The sequence below is a fragment of the Heptranchias perlo genome, chromosome 2 (genome assembly GCF_035084215.1).
Source record: "Heptranchias perlo isolate sHepPer1 chromosome 2, sHepPer1.hap1, whole genome shotgun sequence".
Taxonomy (NCBI): Eukaryota; Metazoa; Chordata; class Chondrichthyes; order Hexanchiformes; family Hexanchidae; genus Heptranchias; species Heptranchias perlo.
The window spans coordinates 91,705,976-91,729,853 of record NC_090326.1 but is presented as its reverse complement, the minus strand read 5'-3'; the positions used below and the strand labels follow the sequence as shown (position 1 = coordinate 91,729,853).

Here is a 23,878-nt window from a genome sequence, read left to right as displayed (position 1 = left end):
TGAACCGCTGCAGTCCATGTGGTGAAGGTTCTCCCACAGTGCTGTTAGGAAGGGAGTTCCAGGATTTTGGCCCAGCGACGATGAAGGAATGGCGATATATTTCCAAGTCAGGATGGTGTGTGACTTGGAGGGGAACGTGCAGGTGGTGTTGTTCCCATGTGCCTGCTGCCCTTGTCCTTCTAGGTAGTAGAAATTGTGGGTTTGGGAGGTGCTGCCAAAGAAGCCTTGGCGAGTTGCTGCAGTGCATCCTGTGGATGGTACACACTACAGCCACGGTGCGCCGGTGGTGGAGGGAGTGAATGTTTAAGATGGTGGATGGGGTGCCAATCAAGCGGGCTGCTTTGTCCTGGGTGGTGTCGAGCTTCTTGAGTGTTGTTGGAGCTGCACTCATCCAGGCAAGTGGAGAGTATTCCATCACGCTCCTGACTTGTGCCTTGTAGATGGTAGAAAGGTTTTGGGGAGTCAGGAGGTGAATCAGTCGCCGCAGAATACCCAGTCTCTGATCTGCTCTTGTAGCCATAGTATTTATGTGGCAGGTCCAGCTAAGTTTCTGGCTTACCTCTGCAACACCCTCTAGTTCCCTATCCAGAACAAATAAGTTACCTGTCTCCTTTGGTAAAAATTGGGGCAAAAAACTTATTTAGCACTTTGGCAGCCTGTGTAGCATCAGTTGAGATGCGCTCACCCAATCCCATTTTCAGTAGCCCCGCTCTATCCCTTGTTTTTCTTTTTCGCCTAACTGAAAAACCTTCTCCCTAAGTTTCCATAGTGAAATGCACCAATTCCTCTATGGAAGTTGCAGGCAAGATCCCTGCTTCTGCCAATACCATTCTTAAACTGTAAGGAGTCGCACAATACCAGGTTATAGTCCAACAGCTTTATTTGAAATCACAAGCTTTCGGAGCTTTGCTCCTTTGTCAGGTGAAGGAGCAAAGCTCCGAAAGCTAGTGATTTCAAATAAAGCTGTTGGACTATAACTGGTGTTGTGCGACTCCTTACATTTGTCCACCCCAGTCCATCACCGGCATCTCCACATCATTCTTAAACTGTTGCTAGAAGGTAAGCAAAGTTAAGTGTTCCTCGGATTTCTCCTCCCTGCCTTGTCTGAAGTGCCCAACCACCTCTCAGCAACTAATCAGCACTACAATGAACGCTGTAATCAAAGCATTAACAGGCAGCAGGAACTGCTAGGGAAGTGAGGCAAAATAAAGAAAGGGTATTTTTCTGCTTTTCCACTCCGGGGACAGGGTATTGTATGACCGTTATGTAATCAAACCGTTTTTTTGAATGCCTGGATGCAAAATGGGTTACTGGTGCGTACAATCCTCCACAACCAATATTCTGATATATTAGAGTTTTTTGAGGATGTAAGTAGAAGGGTAGATAAAGGGGGACCAGTGGATGTAGTATATTTGGACTTTCAAAAGGCATTTGATAAGGTGCCACACAAAAGGCTGTTACACAAGATAAGGGCTCATGGGGTTGGGGGTAATATATTAGCCTGGATTGAGGATTGGTCAACGCCAGAAAACAGAGAGTAGGAATAAACGGGTCATTTTCAGGTTGGTAGGCTGTAACTGGTGGGGTGCCACAAGGATCAGTGCTTGGACCTCAGCTATTTACAATCTATATTAAGGGACCGAGTGTAATGTATCCAAGTTTGCTGACCATACAAAGCTAGGTGGGAAAGAATGTGCAAGGCTACGGGGATAGGGCGGGGGAGTGGGACTAGCTGGATTGCTCATGCATAAAGCTGGCGCGGACTCGATGGGCCGAATGGCCTCCTTCTGTGCTGTAATATTCTATGATTCTATGCTCCGAGTGTTCTGCACTGGGAACAGAAAATGACCTCTTATGTTCTATGTCCAGTCTTGGAAATTATGCGAAAATAGTGGTCCTATAAAAATGTATTCTTACATAATTTTTGAAATTAGAGATGAACCTGTAATCATGCAATCGGGCTATTATCCAACTTTGCGCTCTCAGTGGGGAGCCTAGCCCACCGGGCCATATGTGGGAAATTCTGGCAAATTTTGCAAATGATTTTCCAGCTACTTAAATTAATGACTGGAATATTACTCCTAAAGGGGCTGTTTTAACATAAAGTTAAAATACTATTTAAAAATAGAATTTAACATGGTTAGTTTTATGATATGCTCCTGGCATCAGAATGTTATTTCATAGACACATAGAATCATTGAATGATACAGAACTGAAGGAGGCCATTTGGTCCATTTTGCCTGTGCTGGCTCTTTGAAAGAGCTATCCAATTAGTCCCATTCCCCTGCTCTTTCTCCATAGCCCTACATTTCTTTCTCTTTCAAGTATTTATCCAATTCTCTTTTGTAAGTTACTATTGAATCTGCTTCCACCACCCTTTCAGGCAGTGGATTCCAGATCATAACAACTCACTGCATAAAAAAATTCTTCTCATCGCGCCTCTGGTTCTTTTGCCAATTACCTTAAAAAATGTTTGTTTTTCAAAAAGTTAAGGATAAGGCCAATGTAAAGAAACTTACCTTAGGTCCGACTGGTCCAGTTGGTCCAGGATGTCCAAAAAACCCAGTGGCTCCCCTTTTACCAGGCTCACCCTGGAAAACAGCAAGAAAATCCCAGATTAATAAACTATTCCAGTTACAAACAAATACACTCACACACCACCTCACCTGAAAGCAGCAGAAGCAGTTCTTTACATTGTTGTCACCCCAAACTGAAATGTACTTTGGATAATCCTCTCACACTTTATCCCTCATGCGTTGTTTTTATATTAGTTTAGTAACGTGCGGGGATAATCCTGCTCTCACCCACATCCCTCATGCAGCTGGCTATAACCCCAAAGTGAACTTGCCAGATTCGCTAAAGCCAGCTGATAGGAAGACCCAAATCCAGGAAATGTACTTTGGGGATGCCACTGGCTGTGCAAGATGCATGAGACAGGAGCCGATAGCCTAAGCACCTTACTAAACCCAATATAAAAACAGTTCCAACACGTCTTGCAGTTCGTGCATGGGCTCTCAAATGTACCTGAAGAACTATCAAGTCCCAATCATTTGGAGTGAAACTCATTCATTTTGGTCTATAAATGTAACTATCAGTATATCTCACTCCATATAGTTAAATAGAGTTTGGAGTCTATTACTCTTTTCAATCACGAATCTCACTCCTAACATTTCCCTGATGCTGACTATTTTGTAGCGAGTAGAGAAAATTATATCTGATCAGTACATGGCTCAAGTTTTTGTAAATATTCCATTTATTTGATCTTGTTAGATACAAAACGAACACATTTGCAAGATTAGAACAATGAAGGGAAAAAATGAGAATGAATAAATGAATCCATATAGTAAAGGAGAGAAATTTAATAAAATAAATCTGTGATTATTCAGGCTGCAGCTCCCATATAGAATCATAGAATCATAGAAGTTACAACATGGAAACAGGCCCTTCGGCCCAACATGTCCATGTCGCCCAGTTTATACCACTAAGCTAGTCCCAATTGCCTGCACTTGGCCCATATCCCTCGATACCCATCTTCCCCATGTAACTGTCCAAATGCTTTTTAAAAGACAAAATTGTACCCGCCTCTACTACTGCCTCTGGCAGCTCGTTCCAGACACTCACCACCCTTTGAGTGAAAAAATTGCCCCTCTGGATCCTTTTGTATCTCTCCCCTCTCACCTTAAATCTATGTCCCCTCGTTATAGACTCCCCTACCTTTGGGAAAAGATTTTGACTATCGACCTTATCTATGCCCCTCATTATTTTATAGACTTCTATAAGATCACCCCTTAACCTCCTACTCTCCAGGGAATAAAGTCCCAGTCTGTCTAACCTCTCTATGTAAGTCAAACCATCAAGTCCCGGTAGCATCCTAGTAAATCTTTTCTGCACTCTTTCTAGTTTAATAATATCCTTTCTATAATAGGGTGACCAGAACTGTACACAGTACTCCAAGTGTGGCCTCACCAATGCCCTGTACAACTTCAACAAGACATCCCAACTCCTGCATTCAATGTTCTGACCAATGAAACCAAGCATGCTGAATGCCTTCTTCACCACCCTATCCACCTGTGACTCCACTTTCAAGGAGCTATGAATCTGTACTCCTAGATCTCTTTGTTCTATAACTCTCCCCAACGCCCTACCATTAACGGAGTAGGTCCTGGCCCGATTCGATCTACCAAAATGCATCACCTCACATTTATCTAAATTAAACTCCATCTGCCATTCATCGGCCCACTGGCCCAATTTATCAAGATCCCGTTGCAATCCTAGATAACCTTCTTCACTGTCCACAATGCCACCAATCTTGGTGTCATCTGCAAACTTACTAACCATGCCTCCTAAATTCTCATCCAAATCATTAATATAAATAACAAATAACAGCGGATGCTCAAACCAATCTATAGGACAGCTATCAAACTGTACATTATGGCCGTTCCACAACGAAGCATCAATTCAAATACTGAGAAAAAGCAAAAAAATGCTGACATTTTTCTCTTTTCGGGATTGGTGGACCTACAGCAGGTTTCATCACTTTATGTTTCCATTTCAGACTTCCTGCATCGACAAGTTTTTTTCCAACTAGTCCCTTTTTCCTTATGTGGGCCTCTCCCATGCCTTTTCACATTCTTAGCTATTTGCACTTCTGTCCTTTTAGTGTCTTTTCACTGCCTCACTGAAATGATCTTTTATATCATCTAACAGTTCCCTGCTTGTCTAATATGTAATTTGTAGGTCATTAAACCCTTGAATTTCCTCTCTGTGTCTAGGGTCTGTCCCTTGCCCGTCTTCCCTTTCCCCCCAAACCTACTAAATTGCTTGCTTATTTTTTAGTTTTCTGTTCTGTTGAAGGGTTATACCCAAAACATTAACCCATCCTTTCTCTTCACGGATGCTGATGGACCTGCTGTATATTTCTAGCATTTTCTGTTTATGTTTCAGATCTCCAGCATTTGCAGTTACTTTTTCTTTTTATTGGAGAGTGCAGCTAAGGAAATGAGGCAAAGTAAAGGGAACCGAGATTCAGCTGATGTAAAGAGATGGACCAGACCAAGTGATGTTTTTCTTGGGGAAGTAAACAATATCATCACCAGTCACTAGCTTCCAGAGCAGAAGGCAGCAGTAGGTGAACTTGACATCGAGTTTCAAAACAAGTGCTCCTTAACTGTGTGGTACAAAGATAATTGAGCAGTTATGTAATCATTGATTAACATATAAAGACAGTAGGGACAATTTTTCTCTGCTTCGCATGGGTGATATTATTTTCCTTTGTGTTGGCTTTGTACTTTGTGTTTCCAATCCTGGAAGTCAGGCAGAGTGCTTGTGCCTGCTTCAGGTGCACGCTGCCGTCCAGGTGGAGGGGAGGGAGGAAAATCAATCCAAATGTTTTAAATATTATCAAGACTGAATGTGCAACTGAAAATAGCTCATTTCATATTTTGCTTTAGTACTGATTTCTGCTGTAAGATCCTTTGTATGTAAAATAAATCAATTGTGCCTTACTTCTTAGAGTAAATGTTATGAATTTTATTCCTGGCGCAGAGTTTTACCTGCCTGGAGCATATATTGGGAAATTAGGCATGTGGCCAAATTCCCAATATGTGCTTCCAATAGGCAAAGCTTTGTACCAGGAATGCAAATTCCTAAAATTGACCCTCCAGTTACTGGCTTTAAAAGCAATGAAGAGTGGAGGATACTTAGCTAAAAAGTCATGTTCCATAGCAAATCTCAAAAATACATAGATCTTTTCCCGGTTGGGAGGCCAGCCATCATATGGCAAGTTTTTCAAAATAAAAAGATATGTATATGTGTGTATACATAGCCACTTTAGGCTATTGGAAATGTTCTTATACAAAAGCTATTTTAATGGAATGGTTAACCCATTTTAAACACAAGCACATAAAGTGTTCATCTGATTTCAATAATTTCTAGGCTATAGTTTCATTTAATTATATACAAAGCTATATTTTTGCATGAATATTCAAGTGCAAGGTTATTGTAGGGTCATATTCTGCAGTGTTCCTTAGATTATTTTAAATGGGGAGCAAGGGATGGCATTACTCAGCACTAAATGTTCTTGCCCATTTTTATCGGTGAAGTTTTGGTGTGTGATCTTACCAGAAATCACATCAACACACAATTTACATATATTACATCCAAAACTTTGCACTGCAGAGAAATGCATGAAATTTCAAAATTGTGCACCTGGAGAGTAGGAGGTTAAGGGGTGATCTTATAGAAGTCTATAAAATAATGAGGGGCATAGATAAGGTCGATAGTCAAAATCTTTTCCCAAAGGTAGAGGAGTCTATAACGAGGGGGCATAGATTTAAGGTGAGAGGGGAGAGATACAAAAGGGTCCAGAGGGGCAATTTTTTTCACTCAAAGGGTGGTGAGTGTCTGGAACGAGCTGCCAGAGGCAGTAGTAGAGGCGGGTACAATTTTGTCTTTTAAAAAGCATTTGGACAGTTACATGGGTAAGATGGGTATAGAGGGATATGGGCCAAGTGCAGGCAATTGGGACTAGCTTAGTGGTATAAACTGGGCGACATGGACATGTTGGGCCGAAGGGCCTGTTTCCATGTTGTAACTTCTATGATTCTATGATTCTATCACAATCCTTTGGTAAATAGCATCAGCATTATACCAGCACAAAGTCAAAATAATAAAGCCCAGCTATTACTGTTGCCAATATTAGCAGATTGATGCTCAATGTGTTCTTATGGCATTCATTTGTGTGCCATTTTAATGAAACACTTGCATTTAAATATCATCTTTCACAACCTCAAGACATCCCAAAGTGCTTCACAGCCAATGAATTACTTTTGAAGTGTAGTCACTGTTGTTATGCAGGCAAATGCAACAGCCAATTTGCACACAGCAAGATCCTGCTAATAGTGATGAGATAAATGACTAGTTAATCTGTTTTTGGTAGTGTTGGTTGAGGGATAAACGTTGGCCTGAACACCAGAAAAACCCTCTGCTCTCTTCCAAAAAGTGCCATGCGATCTTCCACATCCACCTTAACAAACAGACAAGGCTTGGTTTTAACATCTTCTGACAGTACAGCAGTGACGTATCAATCGAGGTTATATGCTCAAGTCCTAGACTGGGGCTGGATGCTGCCTAATTTTGGGTGGGGTAGCAGCAGAGAACGAAGGAGAATTTGGGCAGCGAAGCCTGCTGCCCAACCTGTACATCCCTCCCACCATCCTCTCCTGGAATGCCTCTGGCCTTTCCTTCGCCATCCGCTGCCATATGCAAAAGGTGGCAGGGGCACAGGGCCCTGTTCTCTAGTGGATTTCCCTCCCATTGCCTGTATAACTTCCTGGGGCTGCCATGGAAAAAGCAACAGTATGTCCCAGGAAGCGGTAGTAGTAGACCTGAGGTGACTCAGAGGTGTTATGGAGCAGTTCCTGCAGATTGGAGGGTGGCAAATGTAACCCCACTATTTAAAAAAGGACAGAGAGAGAAAACAGGGAACTACAGACCGGTTAGCCTAACATCAGTAGTAGGGAAAATGCTAGAGTCTATTATAAAGGACGTGATAACAGGACACTTAGAAAATATCAATGGGATTAGACAAAGTCAACACGGATTTATGAAAGGGAAATCATGTTTGACAAACCTACTGGAGTTTTTTGAGGATGTAACTGGTAGAATAGATAAGGGAGAACCAGTGGATGTGGTTTATTTGGATTTTCAGAAGGCCTTCAATAAAGTCCCACATAAGAGGTTAGTGTGCAAAATTAAAGCACGTGGGATTGGGGGTAATATACTGGCATGGATTGAAAATTGGTTAACAGACAGGAAACAGAGAGTAGGAATAAATGGGTCTTTTTCGGGGTGGCAGGCAGTGACTACTGGGGTACCGCAGGGATCAGTGCTTGGGCCCCAGCTATTCAGAATATATATCAATGATTTGGAAGAGGGAACCAAATGTAATATTTCCAAGTTTGCTGACTACACAAAACTAGGTGGGATCATGAGTTGTGAGGAGGATGCAAAGAGGCTTCAAGGTGATTTAGACAAGTTGAGTGAGTGGGCAAATACATGGCAGATGCAGTATAATGTGGATAAATGTGAAGTTATCCACTTCGGAAGGAAAAAATAAAGGCAGAGTATTATTTAAATGGTGATAGATTGGGAAATGTTGATGTACAAAGGGACCTGGATGTCCTTGTACACCAGTCACTGAAAGCAAATATGCAGTTGCAGCAAGCAGTTAGGAAGGCAAATGGTATGTTGGCCATCATTGCAAGAGGATTTGAGTACAGGAGATTCAGCGATGCCTCACTTCAGTTGCTACTGGCCGGGGTGAGGAGGAGGAGGGAACTATTTTACCTGGCCAACAGGAGGAAGTGCCCTGCCTCTGCGACCAAGAAGGCCTGGCTCGAGGTGGCAGAGGAGGTCACCAGCAGCAGCAACATCTCCTGCACCTGGATCCAGTGCAGGAAGCGTTTCAATGACCTAACTAGGTCAGCAAAAGTGAGTACACTTACTGATTCTCCTGCATTCCGTGTCGCACATCACCCCCCCTCCCCCAACTCATTCTGCACTGCCAAGACTACTTCATCACATCACTCCTCACACCCACTTAACGCTCATGCTCAACTTACCTTCCCTTCATGAGTACTTCCTCACCTCCCCATTCGTGACCCCACCACTACCACTCACCCCAATCCTCATCCAATGTTATGTCTCTATCTCATACTCACCCTCTGATGCACCTCTTTCATGGTCAGCCTCACCCAAACCAATGCATTCATCGGCCGACCACTTCACCATCACTCACTCACACATCTATACTTTGTCCCCTTCTAGAAGAGAGCACAAAATGCACGCGAGAGGGCGAGGAGGGCCTCCAAAAGTAGCGGTCCTCACAGACGCAGAGGAGGAGGCCCTGGAGATCAGCCGCACCCTTGAGAGCCTGTCCGTCGGGGACGCCGAGACTGGCACCCCACTAATGCCTGGTGACACAACTTTAACATTCATCACACACAACATGAACGGATGTTAACAATGATTGGCATGTTGAACACCTCAATATGCTCATCGCAACATGACACATCTGTGATGATGCTTAATATTGCCTTCTGTTCTCTTACTGGCCCTTCAAAGACCGCAGTGACGGCAGCGGACGATTCCTCAGGGGACCTGCCTCTGAGGGCACACTGTCACATCTTAGCGAGTCATCCACCACCGCAGAGACTCACACCTCGGTGGGTCCTAGTAGTCAGTTAGTTGGGTTGGCACCTGGTGAGTCACCACACACAAGTGAGCACGAGCAGACACTGGTGACAGGGACAGCTATGGAGAGTTTGCGTTGGTGGGCGCACTCCTCTCCAGGCTCTGCTCAGCTGGACACAGACGCTGAACCCTGAGGGCCATCCATTAAAAGGAGAATGATCGAGAAACGGCGGCACATTTGCGAGGTGCTAGAACTGGTGCCACACACACTCTCCACAATAGCGCAGAGGATAGAGGAGTCCAACTTCTGCATTAGTGGAATGGTGGCACAGGTACGGGAGGAAATCTCTGTCATATTGTCACAGGGACGTGAGCAACAGACTGAGATAGTGTCACATGTAACTGCTGAAATCTCTGAGACAGTGTCGCAGGTAACTGCGGAAATGTCTGAGATAGTGCAACAGGTAAGTGCGGCAATGTCTGCGATGGAGAGAAGGCTAACCTCCGTTGAGCTTCAAGCACGGCTCACAAATGAGTCCATTTAGGTCCTGGCAATGGCCATTCGGACTCAGGGTGAACAACATTCTGCCGCCTTAAACAGGAAGACAGAAACTTTACAACTGGGCTTCCAAAGCATCACACATGTCCTTGAAACTGTTCTCCAGCAGAGTAGTAGAAGTGACGTGGGCCTGGCCCAGGAGAGGGATGATGGTGAAAGGGGACGTGGAAGTGGGGACACCACTCAAAGTGCTCCCACGTCTCACCCATTCTCCCCTCTCAACCCGCAATGCTGCCTCCTCTCCAGATGGCCGAGTCAGCCCCTGCACAGGTGCAGGTGGAGCAATCTTTGGAGGGGCCCTCACAGGCTCCAAAACCCAGAGGGCGTAGGTCCAAAGCATCTAAGCAGTCCGGTCATGAACGTGAGCAACCTGCCACTACCTCTGCTGCAGCCACAGGGGATGCACTTCGTAGAAGCGGTAGGAAGAGAAAGGCTTGGTGATCACGAAGAGTATGTACAAGGATGTCTGACAGATGGTCACGTTTTTCATTTATATTTGGTTTCTGTTAAAGTCACATTAAATGTTATCATTCTCACCACTGCTGCCACGTCTTGCCCATTCTTGACTGGCTTTTGTGATAGTGCCCTTTCATGTGCTTCACCATGAACGGTGACACTTGATGCCACCCAGTGGGTCACTTTACAGTAAATGTATGTGTAGTTGCAGGACTGTTTTGTGCAGGGAGTGGGGGAAGGCTGGTGTTGGGTTCTGCTCTTTCCAGGTGGTGTGAGGACTGGACTCTTCTCACTTTCTGATCTTATGAAAAGCGTTCACATATGAGTGACTCCATGGCCTTGTGAGCATCCAGGTGGGCCGCTGCTCTGCCCATGGGTTCGGCCTCCTCCTCCTTCTGCTGCTCAATGTGGATGGCAGATGTGGATGGTGAATGAGGGGATGTTGCCTCCTCAAACGGTACCCCTCTCTGTTGCGCCATGACACAACACACTAGTATAATGCGACCCACTCTCACTGGTGTGTATTGAAGTGCTCCCCCAGAATGATCGAGGCACCAAAACCGCATCTTCAGCAGCCCTATCACATGTTCAATTATAGACCTGGTGGTGATGTGGCTGTCGTGGTATTGACGCTGTTGCTCGCTGATGGGGTTCCTCAGAAGTTATCATGTGTGCAGGGGGTAACCCTTGTCCCCAAGGAATCAGCCCTTAAGGGTGTTCAGTGCATGGAAGAGGACTGGGATGTTGGATTCCCTCAGAATGAACAAATCGTGGCAGCTGCCAGGGAATCTGGCGCACACGTGAAGAAATCTTTTGCGGTGGTCACAAACGAGCTGAGTGTTGATGGAGTGATGCCCCTTTCTGTTGATGAACAGTCCTGTCTTGTGTGGAGGTGTTCGGATTGCTATATGGGTGCAATCAATTGCAGCCTGTACACGTGGGAAGCCAGCCACAGATTGGAAACCCACTGCCCTCTCTGTCTGGTTAAGGTCGTCCATGGGGAAGTTGACGTATTGCGAGGATCTGTGAAACAAGCCTTATGCACTTGCGTGCAGACGACTGAGAGACCCCGGCGATGTCACCGGTGGCACCCTGGAATGATCCGGAGGCGAAGATGTTGAGGGCAGTGGTGACTTTAACAGCGACGGGTAATGAGATGCCGCCAGGCTCAGCCGGGAGCAGCTCGGCATGAATGAGGCTGCAGAGGTCTGCGACCAACTGGTGACTCATTCTCAGTCTCCATATGCGCTGCTCCTCAGAGAGGTCCAGGAAGCTGTACCTCAGTCTGTAGACCCTCTGACGAGGGTAGTGCTTCCTACGACATCTGTTGTTGTCCTCTCTACTCTTGTGCAGGTGCCTGTGGCACAGCACTGTGATGTGGAGTTCCAAGTGGCTTAAGTGCACGCCGTGCCTGGCAAGGATGGTGATGTTGCTCGTCCTCGGATATAGTGGTGAATGCAGGCATTACGCCCCCCCCCCATCCTGGTGGTGTCGGTTTGAGGGGGTCCAAAAAGTTGGTAAATATGTGTAAACAGAACAATTCTGAGAGGAAACCAAGAATTTTCAGTCTAAACTTGAAGATCTCCCAGCCAATAGTTTGTCTGAGAGAACTGAGTGCCCTGCTACAATAACTCACCTTTTATCCCCATCTGTCAAACAGGGATTTAAATGTCCAAATGGCTGCCGGCTGAAACACGACTCCTTCACCATGGCATGTTTCACAGAGCACGGGAAACACGCTGAGGCAGCGTTGAAATCGCTTGCCAGCATAATTAATTACATTCATGTACATTTCAAGTATTTTCAGTCCTTGAATTGTTAGTTCAAATATCGTCCAGCCTGCTTTAATTGCCGGCGGGACTTCCGGGTTTGGGAACGGCACACGCATTCAGATGACTCTGGGTCGTGCACATTCTTCAACGTGTTGGAACCGGGATTTCTGCCCACTCCAAAAAACCACGATTTTCTTTGCCCCCCAACCCCCAACGCACCCAGACTTTCATTTTAAAATTGAGAGAGAACGGAATCCTTTAATGCACAAATAGATATGAGGCTTACCTGTTTTCCTGGATCTCCTTTAATGCCAAACCCCGGTGGACCAGGTAGCCCTGGATCTCCCAGTTCACCCTAACAAAATAAAATAAAAATTTACCCTATTTAATAATCATGAAATAAGACACATCAGAACTAAAAGTAGCTTGGAGAAAAATTGTACTGCCCTTTAACAGTTGCAGTGAGAACAGCTTTACGTCTCGTACCGTGTGTGTATTTAGTCTAAGCTGCCTTGTATTAGGACATGGCAAAAGTCAATGCTATTTTGCAGGGTACTGATCACATTAAGCACTTTACTTTTGGGGAGTAATTTAATTTTGCTGACATATGAGTTTTGAGAAAAGTATTACAAGAGAAAGAGCATCAAGCAGCACACAATAATACATTTTCTGAAATGTGGCATTAAGATTGAACTAAACTGTTCAGCATTAAGCAATTAGTGTTTTGGGAGAGTTGGTGATGGAATTCCCCAGACATCTATCTTGTAATGGTTTTCTCCCTCTAAAATGTTGCTCAATATACAACAGCTTCTGCTTTCTGTTCTGTTCTTTCTTTCTTAATAAACAGATAATAAAAATCAAAGTACAGAAAAAGACACATAAAAAACATGGATATTTATATAATGAAATGTATATGCTGCATCTCATAGATAGAAATAAAAAGAAAAATGAAATAAATAAATTAATATATATGGAAATATAATGGAAAATTCAAATGGTGGTCATCATCCAAGAACAAATAATTCCCCCACCCAAGGGGTAACATACTATATCCCTTCAATAAGCACTCAAGCCACACCTGCTTTTTGCAAATCAAAATAAGTTCAAAAAATATATTAAATTTATAAAATCAATGAACTGTTTTGGGGTAAGTTACTTAACCTGGAGGGATAGCCTGGAACATATAATTAAACGACTACATAAATGAAGAATGATTTCCATTTTCAAATTAAACAATGAGCATTTTTTGGCTAATAAGAGACAAGGACAGATACAAATAGGGAGAGAGAGAGAGCGAGAGAAACTTATACACATGGACAGAGAGCAAGAGTGAGGGAAGAGAGTAACAGTTACACACAGGGACACAGTGAGAGAACCGCTGAGGCATGCAGTGCAAATCGGAGATTCAGGTGGATGCTGCCCACATTTTCTAAAGATGTAAGAGGGAGGAGGATCCCCACACTGGAATCTGATTGCCACAGAGCAGCACTAAGTATTTTCAGATCAGGTAAGATACAGATTAGATATAGTGAGGAGCTTTGTCTGTGATGTGGCCCCATTTCAACCTCAAAAGAGCCTTCCCCACCACAAGGAAACAATGTGTGCATTTCCATTTTCCACACTATGTGTCCTCTCCAAGGAGTATTTTATCAGATTGCTGCCAAATTAGAGGGCAGTGTAGTGCAATGAACCCATATCCACTAGAAAGAACGCTGAAGCTCATTTCCTTTAGAGGTCTTAACAGCTGAGAAAACTATCATTCACTTTTTCTGGGTTTGATTCAAACCCAAGTGTCATATGTGAAAGGACAATGTTCTCACGTATGGTGCTTCTTGGTCCCGCAAAAGTCAATTTAAGGAAAATGTACTACCACCAAACGTAAGGTTACTAAACAGAATTCACCTTTAATATTTAGTATGAAGAATTAATTTTACCATTTCATCTTGTCATTTAAGGCTTTCATTTTGCTTCTTTGAATAAGAGGGAATGTTAACCATGAGTCATACAAAACACTATGCCATACATAAAAAAAAACAAAGGTTTTATTCTTTCCACATGTATACTGCACCACAACAACTCCAATCCAAGCAACCTTCCTGTTGCTAAGTCTACAACTTTTTTGTGTGGGGTGGAGGAGTCTGGAAACATACATGCAGGATGTAGAAGAAAAGCCTTTAAAGACAAATCTATAAACATATGTTCTAAAGTAAACATCCGTAAGCCATGTGCACTAAAACTGAGAGTTAGATGATACTGAATGAAAGCTGTGTTCCAAATCCTGCTTAACAATAACAGTGGATAACGACACTGAGCCATACACAGCTGGTAAAGAGCCAACTTCGGTCCCTGGTCCTGCTAGAGCTTGGCAGTGGTGGCAGGTGTGGGAGGACTCATACAGACACTGCAATCACTTGGCTAAAAGGCTGCCAGCATCTATGGAACCCTACACCAGCATGAATCATTAGCTTCAGGAAAAGAGGGGAGAAAACAGAGAAAAAAGCAAAAGAAGCATAAATGTTTACGGTACCTTTGCTCCGTTTAATCCAGAATCACCAGGGATTCCAGGAGTTCCTGCTGTTCCTGACACTCCTGGATCACCCTGAAAAAAGCAATAGTGGTGCAACTTAAAATATGAGTTCAAGGTCACATATATTTTCTGCAATATACAGATTTAAAGACAGAAAAGACTATAGTCTAGAAATTCTGGGAGGGGGGGGGAAATTAGATAATACCTACTATTGGGCGCGGGTAGCGTGATCCGCTATTAACCCACACCCAATGGCCCCTGTGCAGGCAGGACAAGAAATTTGTCCGGCCTCAGTACTCACCTTCAAGCAGAATTGAAATCCAGGCCTTACACGTCAATTCAAGTAAATGTGCACTTTCCACCAGCAGGGGGAGCCCCAATCTCTTAAAGGGAGGATGTCACTTAAAATCTCTTAAAAAGTTGCCAGTACCTGTTATTTGCTAAAAATAACAGTCTGCTGTCTGCACAGAGTCTAACGGAGATCAGACATAGCACACATAAAACACAGATGTAGGTTCCGTCCCTATGTTTACAAACTGATGAGTTCTGTTAAAACATTGAATAAAGGTTGTGCACTACTAAATCCCACATCCTCCAATCCGAATGCCCAACCTCACCAATCTGCCGATCTGAGTTGGTACCATGCCTGCGAGAGTGCGTGCACCAAGGTTCTCTGCTGATGAACTAGAGGCCTTGGTGCAAGTGGTGGCCGGAAGGGGGGGCATCCTATATCCAGGGTGGGGGGGGGGGTGCAGGAGGCCCTCCAGGCATATGCCCAAAAGGCAGTGGGAGGCAACGGGGGACGAAGTCAATGCCAGGGGCACAGCACCACGAACATGGATGCAGTGCAGGAAGAAGTTCAATGCTTTGACATGAGTGGTCAAGGTGAGTGAGGTCAACCGTCAAGTGGTGTCTCCTACAACTGCACCACTAGCCGCATCCACTGCTCCATGCACTACACCCCCCATCCCCCACATACCAATAAACTCTTTCCATCAGTACTCAACTCTTCCAATCAGATGCTTCCTCTCACCCTTACACATTATCACTGTTGCAAGCCACCCACCCACAACTCACAGGCCACACATACTGGCAGCTATTCAACCATGACAGGCACATCACCCAGACATCTTGCAGGAGAAGGTGATGCATAACAGGAGGCAGCAAGTGGCAGTGGCATTTAGCCCCTCAAGCCTGTTCCGCCATTCAATTAGATCACGGTTGATCTGTGACCTAACTCCATATACCCGTCTTAGCCCCATATCCCTTAATGCCATTGGTTCACAGAAATCTATCAATCTCAGATTTAGAATTCAGTTGCCGTTTTGCAGAAGAACGTTCCAACTTCTACCACCCTTTGTGTCCCCGCTTCCTAGTATTCAAGTCTAGGAGAACTTCAAAAACAGTTACAAATGCATTAGCAGCCAGAAGCAATAATCCAGCCACTAACCTGTAAATCCTGCATGGTCCCTTTAAATAGGGCTGGTGGGGGATCCTCTCGACACTCTAAGACTTGTTCAGATGGTCATGGTTAAGACTGTGCATTGAGTTGAGCGTTAAGTCCCAAAGTGGAGTCATAGAGTCATAGAGTCATAGAGTTATACAGCACGGATAGAGGCCCTTCGGCCCATCGTGTCCGCGCCGGCCATCAGCCCTGTCTACTCTAATCCCATATTCCAGCATTTATAGAGTCTATCACTTTAAATCAGCATTGTACGCTGATTGTATCTATTTTCTCCTTACTGTACCTGCTGCTGACGTTCAGTACTTGCGCATGTATTAGTACCTATACCAAGATGGTGTCTGTGCACGTCACGCTGGAAACGTGCATGCGCAGCCAAGACGCCATCTTGGCACTTCGGGAGGCCGCGTAGCGCCGAAACAACAGGCGCTACGCAGACCAATTTCTTGCCCTCTGTGTGTGATATTAGCAGGTGAACAATTAACACATCCATATGACATTCCTCTAACCACTATCAGGCTAATAACTCATAGCTAAAATGCAGTCCTGTGGAAAGTCAGTCTTCCACATTAGATCCATCAATTTCTACTGTAAAGAGGTCACCTTCCCAGATGAAAAAAAATTCAAATTCTTGAAGACATTTGTCAGGGTAAGTGAATGCTGCACTTATCTTTTGACAGTGCACTGCAATGACAGGCCTGCAACACACTCAGGGGTTCCCCTCAACCAGCTGTGTACTCACATGGATGCTTCCTTATCTGTACACATTCCTTTGCTTTTCTACCAGTAGTACAATGTCAAACAGTTTCATCCTTGGCATATCATTCTTTTTCCTTGCAAACCTTTCACCACTGTCACTGATGGAGGATGGTATCAACATGTTCTTGCACTCATCTTCTGGGCGGCACGGTAGCTAATTGCCCAGCTATGGCCGAGCTCAAGAAACTGTCAGCATTCATCAATGTCCTATGCCGTCAAGTTAAAGAAGCCCATATTAGAGGTGAGAGGCTGAAAACTGGAGGATGGTGCCAAATCTGAAGACGTTAACTCGACTTGAGGAACTGACCCTTGGCATAGTGGGCACTGTGGTCCATGTTGGAGAGGGGCACGTAGAAGTGGAACCAGAATCTACAGATTAGTGCCCATTCTTCCATCTGTTTCTTTTTCTAAGGAATTAGGCCTTGACTCAGGTAGTTTGCTGAAAGGCAATTTACCTGCCATCACTACATCATATCAGTGGTGCATGAAATATGCTCCATGCAGTGTGCTGCCAGTTCAAAGATATGCTTTTTGTCCCATTGTATTTACATCGGACATCAAGAGAAGCAGCAGCTCACAGGGCCAAAGAAAGGGGAGGGTCCATTCACTTTGCACTACACTGCGTCTCTCACTCCATGTTTCGAAAACATTAGTCTAGGAATATCCACTCCAGAAGAGAGATAGAATTTGAGTAGGGAGCACCAGGTGAAACAAACGACACCAGTGAAGAGCGCTGAATGCAGGAGGCAGCAGAGGGGCAGCCGGAAGTATCTCCAATTGCTGCCATCCAGGACATAGGAACATAGGAACAGGAGTAGGCCATTCATCCCCTCGAGCCTGTTCCGCCATTCAATTAGATTATGGCTGATCTGCATCTTAACTCCATTTATCAGCCTTGGTTCTGTATCTCTTAATACCCTTTCCTAACAAAAATCTATTAATCTCAGTTTTGAAATTTTCAATTGATCTAGCCTAAACAACGTTTTAGGGAGTGAGTTCCAGATTTCCACTTCCTTTTGTGTGAAGAAGTGCTTTCTGACATCACCTCTGAACGCCCTAGCTCTAATTTTAAGGTTATGCCCCCTTATTCTGGACTCCCCCACCAGAGGAAATAGTTTCTCTTTATCTACCCTATCAAATCCTTTAATCATTTTAAACACCTCAATTAGATCACCCCTTAATCTGTTATAGTCGAGGGAATACAAGCCTAGTCTATGCAACCTTGCCTCATAATTTAACCAGGATCTGCATGTAAAAGAAAGCTGTTTTCTGAACACCACTGAGTGTGAGCAAAGAACCCTGGATAATAAAAGGTTTAACAAATACTTTGTTATGATAGTAACGCCCCTTTAAATGGAGAAGCCCATGTTGCAGTTGAAAGATTTGGTCAATTTCAGCTGTAAAATTAGAGCAACTCCCACAACAATCAGGCATATTTGCAGCAAAAATAACCAATTATCTCACACATTTCTTGATAACATTGGGTTTGTTCTTAAATATATCATAAAAATGTAAATGGCCACTAAGGTGTAAACAGATTAGAATATACTTACTTTCGGACCTGGAGATCCTCTTTCCCCTAATCCTCTTGGACCTCTTTCTCCAGGAAATCCTCGGTCTCCCTATCATTTAATATTTTTAAATTTTATAGTTACTGAATTGTAATGCAGTGCATTTTAAACTGTGACTCATTTTAACCCTTTAATGCACTTAGCTGAAAAGCTACCAGATAATAGAGAAAATTACAATTTTATAATCAGCTCTTTATAATTCCTGAAATTGTTAACTTCAAACAATAGAGCTAAATTACTCAGCAAAGTATTGCTGCTCTCAGCTACGACTCTCTGAATGGAAGTAGGCTCAGTGCTGTGGAGGAGCAGAGGGATTTGGGGGTACACGTTCACAGGACATTAAGGTTGTAAAAAAAGCTATTAGAATTCTAAGTTTTATCTCAAGAAGTATAAAATATAAAAGTCAAGAGGTAATAATGCGTCTATATAAAACATTAATAAGACCTCAGTTAGAGTACTGTGTGCAGTATTGGATTCCACACTATAGAATGGATATTGAGGGTTTGGAGAAGGGTACAATACAGATTCACTAGGAGTTGCCTGATATGAGGAAATATAAATACAAAGAAAGAGGTGAAGGCAATATGATGGAAATGATTAAAATGATGTAAAGATGGGATAGGGTAGATAGAAGCAGACTGTTTCCAATAGTTGAGGGGTTAAGATGAGGGGCCATGGATACAAGATTAAATGTAAGAGATTTAGAACAGAGGACAGGAGAAACCTCTTCACAAAGACAGTTGTGAGGATATGGAATTCACTTCCATAGTTAATGTTTGAGGCAGCAACTATGTCAACATTCAAGATTAGATTGAATAGGTGAATGAAGGAACAGGGGTTGAAGGGATATGGGTGGGTAAATGTGATCAGAACTATTTGCTCGTGTAAGAGCTAAATGGCGACATGGGCTGGTTGGGCCAAATGGTCTGATTCCGTGTTGTAACTTCCATGCATTTCTATGTATTACATCTCATTAATATATTACGTCTCATTAATGTAGGCTCTTGGAGATTTGCTAGCCTCAATATCTGATAGGTACAATTAGCTTTAACTTCATCTTTGCTAATCTGACAATTGTAATATGGGACAATAACAGTTAGGTTAACAGCGAACATAAAATCAGTTGTTGAGAGGTGCAAAAAAAACTTAACAGCATGCTAACACCACTGGAACTTTGGAACTTGACCTCTGTATAAATTAGAGTGGCTTCCAGTGATACTTGAGAGCCTCTGAACAGAGAAGATTTAGATAATTCGCAAGATGGTCACGCCAGAAATAGAACAGTAACTGACTGGCAATATCATAAATGTTCTGCTTCTGAGAATGACCCTTATTATATGCCCCTGCAGCACTTGAACTGGTGGGGTGGGGGGGTGGGATTGTGGTGGAGTTCACATTCTGCGCTATTCAAAAAGCACGCATCCATGCTTCTCATGTTGGGGATCGTCCCATCCATGTAAATAAAAGAATGTAATTTAACTTTGTACCTTTTCACCAGTTAAACCTTCTCCTGTTGGACCTCTTGGCCCAGGTGGTCCTAAAAGGCCTTGGTCACCCTATAAAAAAACAAAATGCAAAAATCTTTAGAATTTCAGTGCGTTGTTAATTATTGGGCTGGAAATTGATTTAAAAAGAATGGTGAGCTCAACAGCGCTCACCGTTGTTAGTGGCCAAATGAAAGAGCAAGTTCCGACGTTCGCACATGTGCAGACAAACGCAGAAATCAGGAACTTGCTCTTCCTGGTTCGCCGGCGATCTGACAGGCTCAGCATAAAGAGATATCACCGGCTGCAATCAGCAGGATCAATGGACCAGCACCAGCTTGCTCTTCTGCCCAGCTGGAAACTAACTAATATCGCTATAAAACAAGTATACTTAAATATACCAGGTCTAATCTAAGTTTTAACAGCACGATAAGTCTTAATGACTGACAAACAATTAAAAATTAACTTTTAAAAATGTGGAGTCTCATTACTCCTTATTTTAATAATTTTGGTCATTAAAATTTTTTTTAAATTTAGAAATAACAGTGAGATTTACTTACAAGTAGAGTAACACACAAAAGCAATACAACACAGCAAGTTACTGAAAGTACAATATTTAAATCAGTAAAGATAGAATCAATCTACAAGGGGTTGAAATATCCTTGTTAAAATTTATTTTGTGCATATTGAATAAACAACAGGGCCCTATAATTCTGATCAGGGCCCAGATGTAAGTGGGGTGGAAAGTGGAGCAGAATCTGGTTCTGCTGGGATTCCACCCAGTTTATGCCATTACTAGAAATTCTGGTGGAGGAGTGTGAGCAAATCTTTCACCTACACACCCCCCCACCCACCCCCACCACATCACGGGCATCCCCTCCTCTCCCCCCCCCTCCCCCCCTCTCCCCTCACTCCCCGGCCTGACCGACCGCCGCTATCTGCCTCTGGCTACCGCTACCTGCCTCCGGCCACTGCTACCTCCCCCACTCCCCAGCCCGAGGCATGAACGCCCATCTTTGCTTACTTACTTGAGGGCCGCTGCGATGGCAGCAGCGGCCCAATCTTCAATAATGATTCGCTGACAGCTCTGCGTAGCTCATCGGCTCTATGGAAATGAAGCCCGAGGCCCAATATCAGGGGTGCCTTGGGCCTCACCATTCAGGTGCAGGGATAGCACCATGTGCCCAGGCTATCCTGGGAATTCAACCCAGTATACCCTCAGCTGGCTTCAGCAGAAGTCACAACAGCTGAGGCCCCAGGAAAGGCCCCAAAACTCTTCCAGCAAAAGGGGATCGATTACCTTTAGAAAATACTCCCAATAGCTCCCTGATGAACTGAAGAGTTCAACAGATAAATTTTCATTGGCCCCTTACGGGCCTCCTGAACTCCACTGGAGTGCCGTGGTGCTGCTGTGATTTTGTTGTAAACGGATCTGGGCAGTCGCCGCTGATGCGCCCTTAATACCATGGTGCGCCCACCCCTAGTATGCAAATGACCCTGTCCTTGTTGTTTGGGGCAGGATCTGGGCACACCTCCTCTGGCACAGTGGGCCCCCAATTGGAACTTTGATCCCCAGGATTTTTGGATGAAACAGACTTCTTTTGCAGATATTCATGATGCAAAGATGTACATAGTTAATATGGATACCCAATCCTCAGAGTTCAGAGTATTGATTTTCATAACCTTTGCCCAGGAGTAACCACCCATCACCTGCACGCAAAGGTCAGGAATAAGGGATCAGAGATAAGATTCAACGGCCTAGAATAATTTATTTAAATTAGGGTCCTGCAGGATTTGTTTTCAATTTTCAAATGCCCCAGTGCTTAGCTTGCTATGTACTGAGCTCACACAACACAACGTGGCATGAACCAGCAGGAAGGTCCCATACTTACCTGAATGTAGAGTCAGGAGGAACAGGAGTGCCCGGCAACCAATCGCCTCTACCACCCCCCCATCTCCCCCCGGCCACCGATTCCCCCCTCTCTCCTCCCTTCCCCCCTCCCCCCTCAACCCTACTTTCCCATCTACTTACTATAACCTATGACTCCCTTGTTAATCAGGAATCTATCTAACTCAGCCTTAAAAATATTCAATGACCCTGCCTCCACCGCTCTCTGGGGAAGGGAGTTCCACAGACTCACAACCCTCAGAGAAAAAAATTCTCCTCATCTCCGTCTTAAATGGGAGACCCCTTATTTTTAAACTGTGGCCTCTAGTTCTAGTCTCTCCCACATGGGGAAACATCCTCTCAGCATCTACCCCTTCAAGTCCCCTCAGGATCTTATATGTTTCAATAAGATCACCTCTCATTCTTCTAAACTCCAATGTATACAGGCCCAACTTGTCCAACCTTTGCTCATAAGATAACCCCCTCATCCCAGGAATCAGTCGAGTGAACCTTCTCTAAACTGCCTCTAAAGCAATTATGTCCTTTCTTAAATAAGGAGACCAAAACTGCACACAGTATTCTAGATGTGGTCTCACCAATGCCCTGTACAACTGGAGCAAAACATCTCTACTTTTATATTCCATTCCCCTTGCAATAAATGACAACATTCCATTTGCCTTCCTAATCACTTGCTGTACCTGCATACTAACTTTTTTCTGATTCATGTACTAGGACACCCAGATCCCTCTGTACCTCAGAGTTCTGCAATCTCTCTCCATTTAAATAATATACTGCTTTTCTATTCCTCCTGCCAAAGTGGACAAGTTCACATTTTCCCAAATATTACTCCATCTGCCAAATTTTTGCCCACTCACTTAACCTATCAATATCCCTTTGCAGCCTCCTTATGTCCTCTTCACAACTTACTTTCCTATCTACCTTTGTGTCACCAGCAAATTTAACAACCATACATTCAGTCCCTTCATCCAAGTCATTGATATAGATTGTAAATAATTGAGGCCACAACACTGATCCCTGTGGCACTCCACTCGTTACATCTTGCCAACCTGAAAATTACTCCTGTTATGATCTCATACACTAAATGGCAAGTGATGTGAGAACTGCTTAGCTGGTGTTGCATTGCCCGTATTTGCCTGTCGGATAAGCTGCTTAATATAGCGACTGAATATCACTGATAATGTGTCCTCAGAATAAAATGACTCCCTAAGTGCTTTAAAATATAAACAGCCAGTAAACTGGCGAAGAGCACCACCAGGGGCGACCAAGGTGGGAGGCAGACTGCACGTGGCGAGTACAGGAGCCCAGGACTGAGGGAGCAGGCTGTACCAGGGAGCTTGGGGGGGATGAGGACGAAAACACACACGATCCAGAAGCGGGGAGCTTGGGGCGGAGAAGGTAGGCCCTGCCGGAAAAATTAGGAGAAATTAGGAAAAATGAGTTGTTTAACAAGTAAACAGCCAGTAAACCAATGAAAAACAGCCAGCAAGCCCAAGAGTGACTGAAGAGGCAAGCCATGCTGGTGAGGACAGGCAGCGTGGGGGAAATGGGCATCGAGAAATAGTTAGTAGGCCGACCTTTCTAGGAAGCGGAGGCATTCCCTAAATGGACCTGGGAAGGAGCAGCACCATCTAAAGTCGAGAAGAATGGACCTGAGAGACACAGTTTAGGCCACATCAGCACCACCTAGTGTCAGGAGGATTGAAAGGTAAGCATACATACCATACATTAAATAATACTCAGGCTTTGCACCAAGGCATGACCACAGGTGTGAACAATGCATGACCCCATGCATTACAAAATCATGACAAAGGAAGTAAATATGGCAAACAGGAAGTACACACTAGGTGCAAGACTTTTCACATATTATACATAAATAGTTGGTTAGTGTTACTTTACCTTTTCGCCTTGCAAACCAATTCCTGTGATGCCTATAGGTCCTGATGGTCCTGGAGGCCCAATATCACCCTGCCGAAATTGGAATGTAAAACTGTCTTCAAACAAGTTCAAAAATGGACAGATTTCCAAGTATTGCTTTTCAAAAAATAGATTGAGTGATGTCACCACAATAAAGACAAGCATGAACCATTAAGGGTCTGTTTGAACCTTTTCTGCAAGTTTTCCTTCTTTCATCCATCAGTGGGAAATTATTGCTTTATGTTTGGATTCTTCATTTTTTTTTATCAGTTA

General features: G+C 44.0%; 1 protein-coding gene across 1 annotated transcript in view; it reads right to left on the bottom strand.

Annotated features, from left to right (window-relative positions):
* The window catches only part of LOC137341166 (collagen alpha-1(XXVIII) chain-like), a 234,564-nt gene that overhangs the window by 72,501 nt on the left and 138,185 nt on the right, over nucleotides 1–23,878 (bottom strand). The window contains exons 16-21 of the mRNA XM_068004159.1: nucleotides 23,588–23,656; nucleotides 19,786–19,854; nucleotides 18,281–18,349; nucleotides 14,507–14,578; nucleotides 12,266–12,334; nucleotides 2,520–2,591 (exon numbers count right to left, since the gene is read on the bottom strand). Of these exons, the coding sequence (XP_067860260.1) occupies nucleotides 2,520–2,591; nucleotides 12,266–12,334; nucleotides 14,507–14,578; nucleotides 18,281–18,349; nucleotides 19,786–19,854; nucleotides 23,588–23,656 (420 nt within the window). The remainder of the gene's footprint in view (nucleotides 1–2,519; nucleotides 2,592–12,265; nucleotides 12,335–14,506; nucleotides 14,579–18,280; nucleotides 18,350–19,785; nucleotides 19,855–23,587; nucleotides 23,657–23,878) is intronic.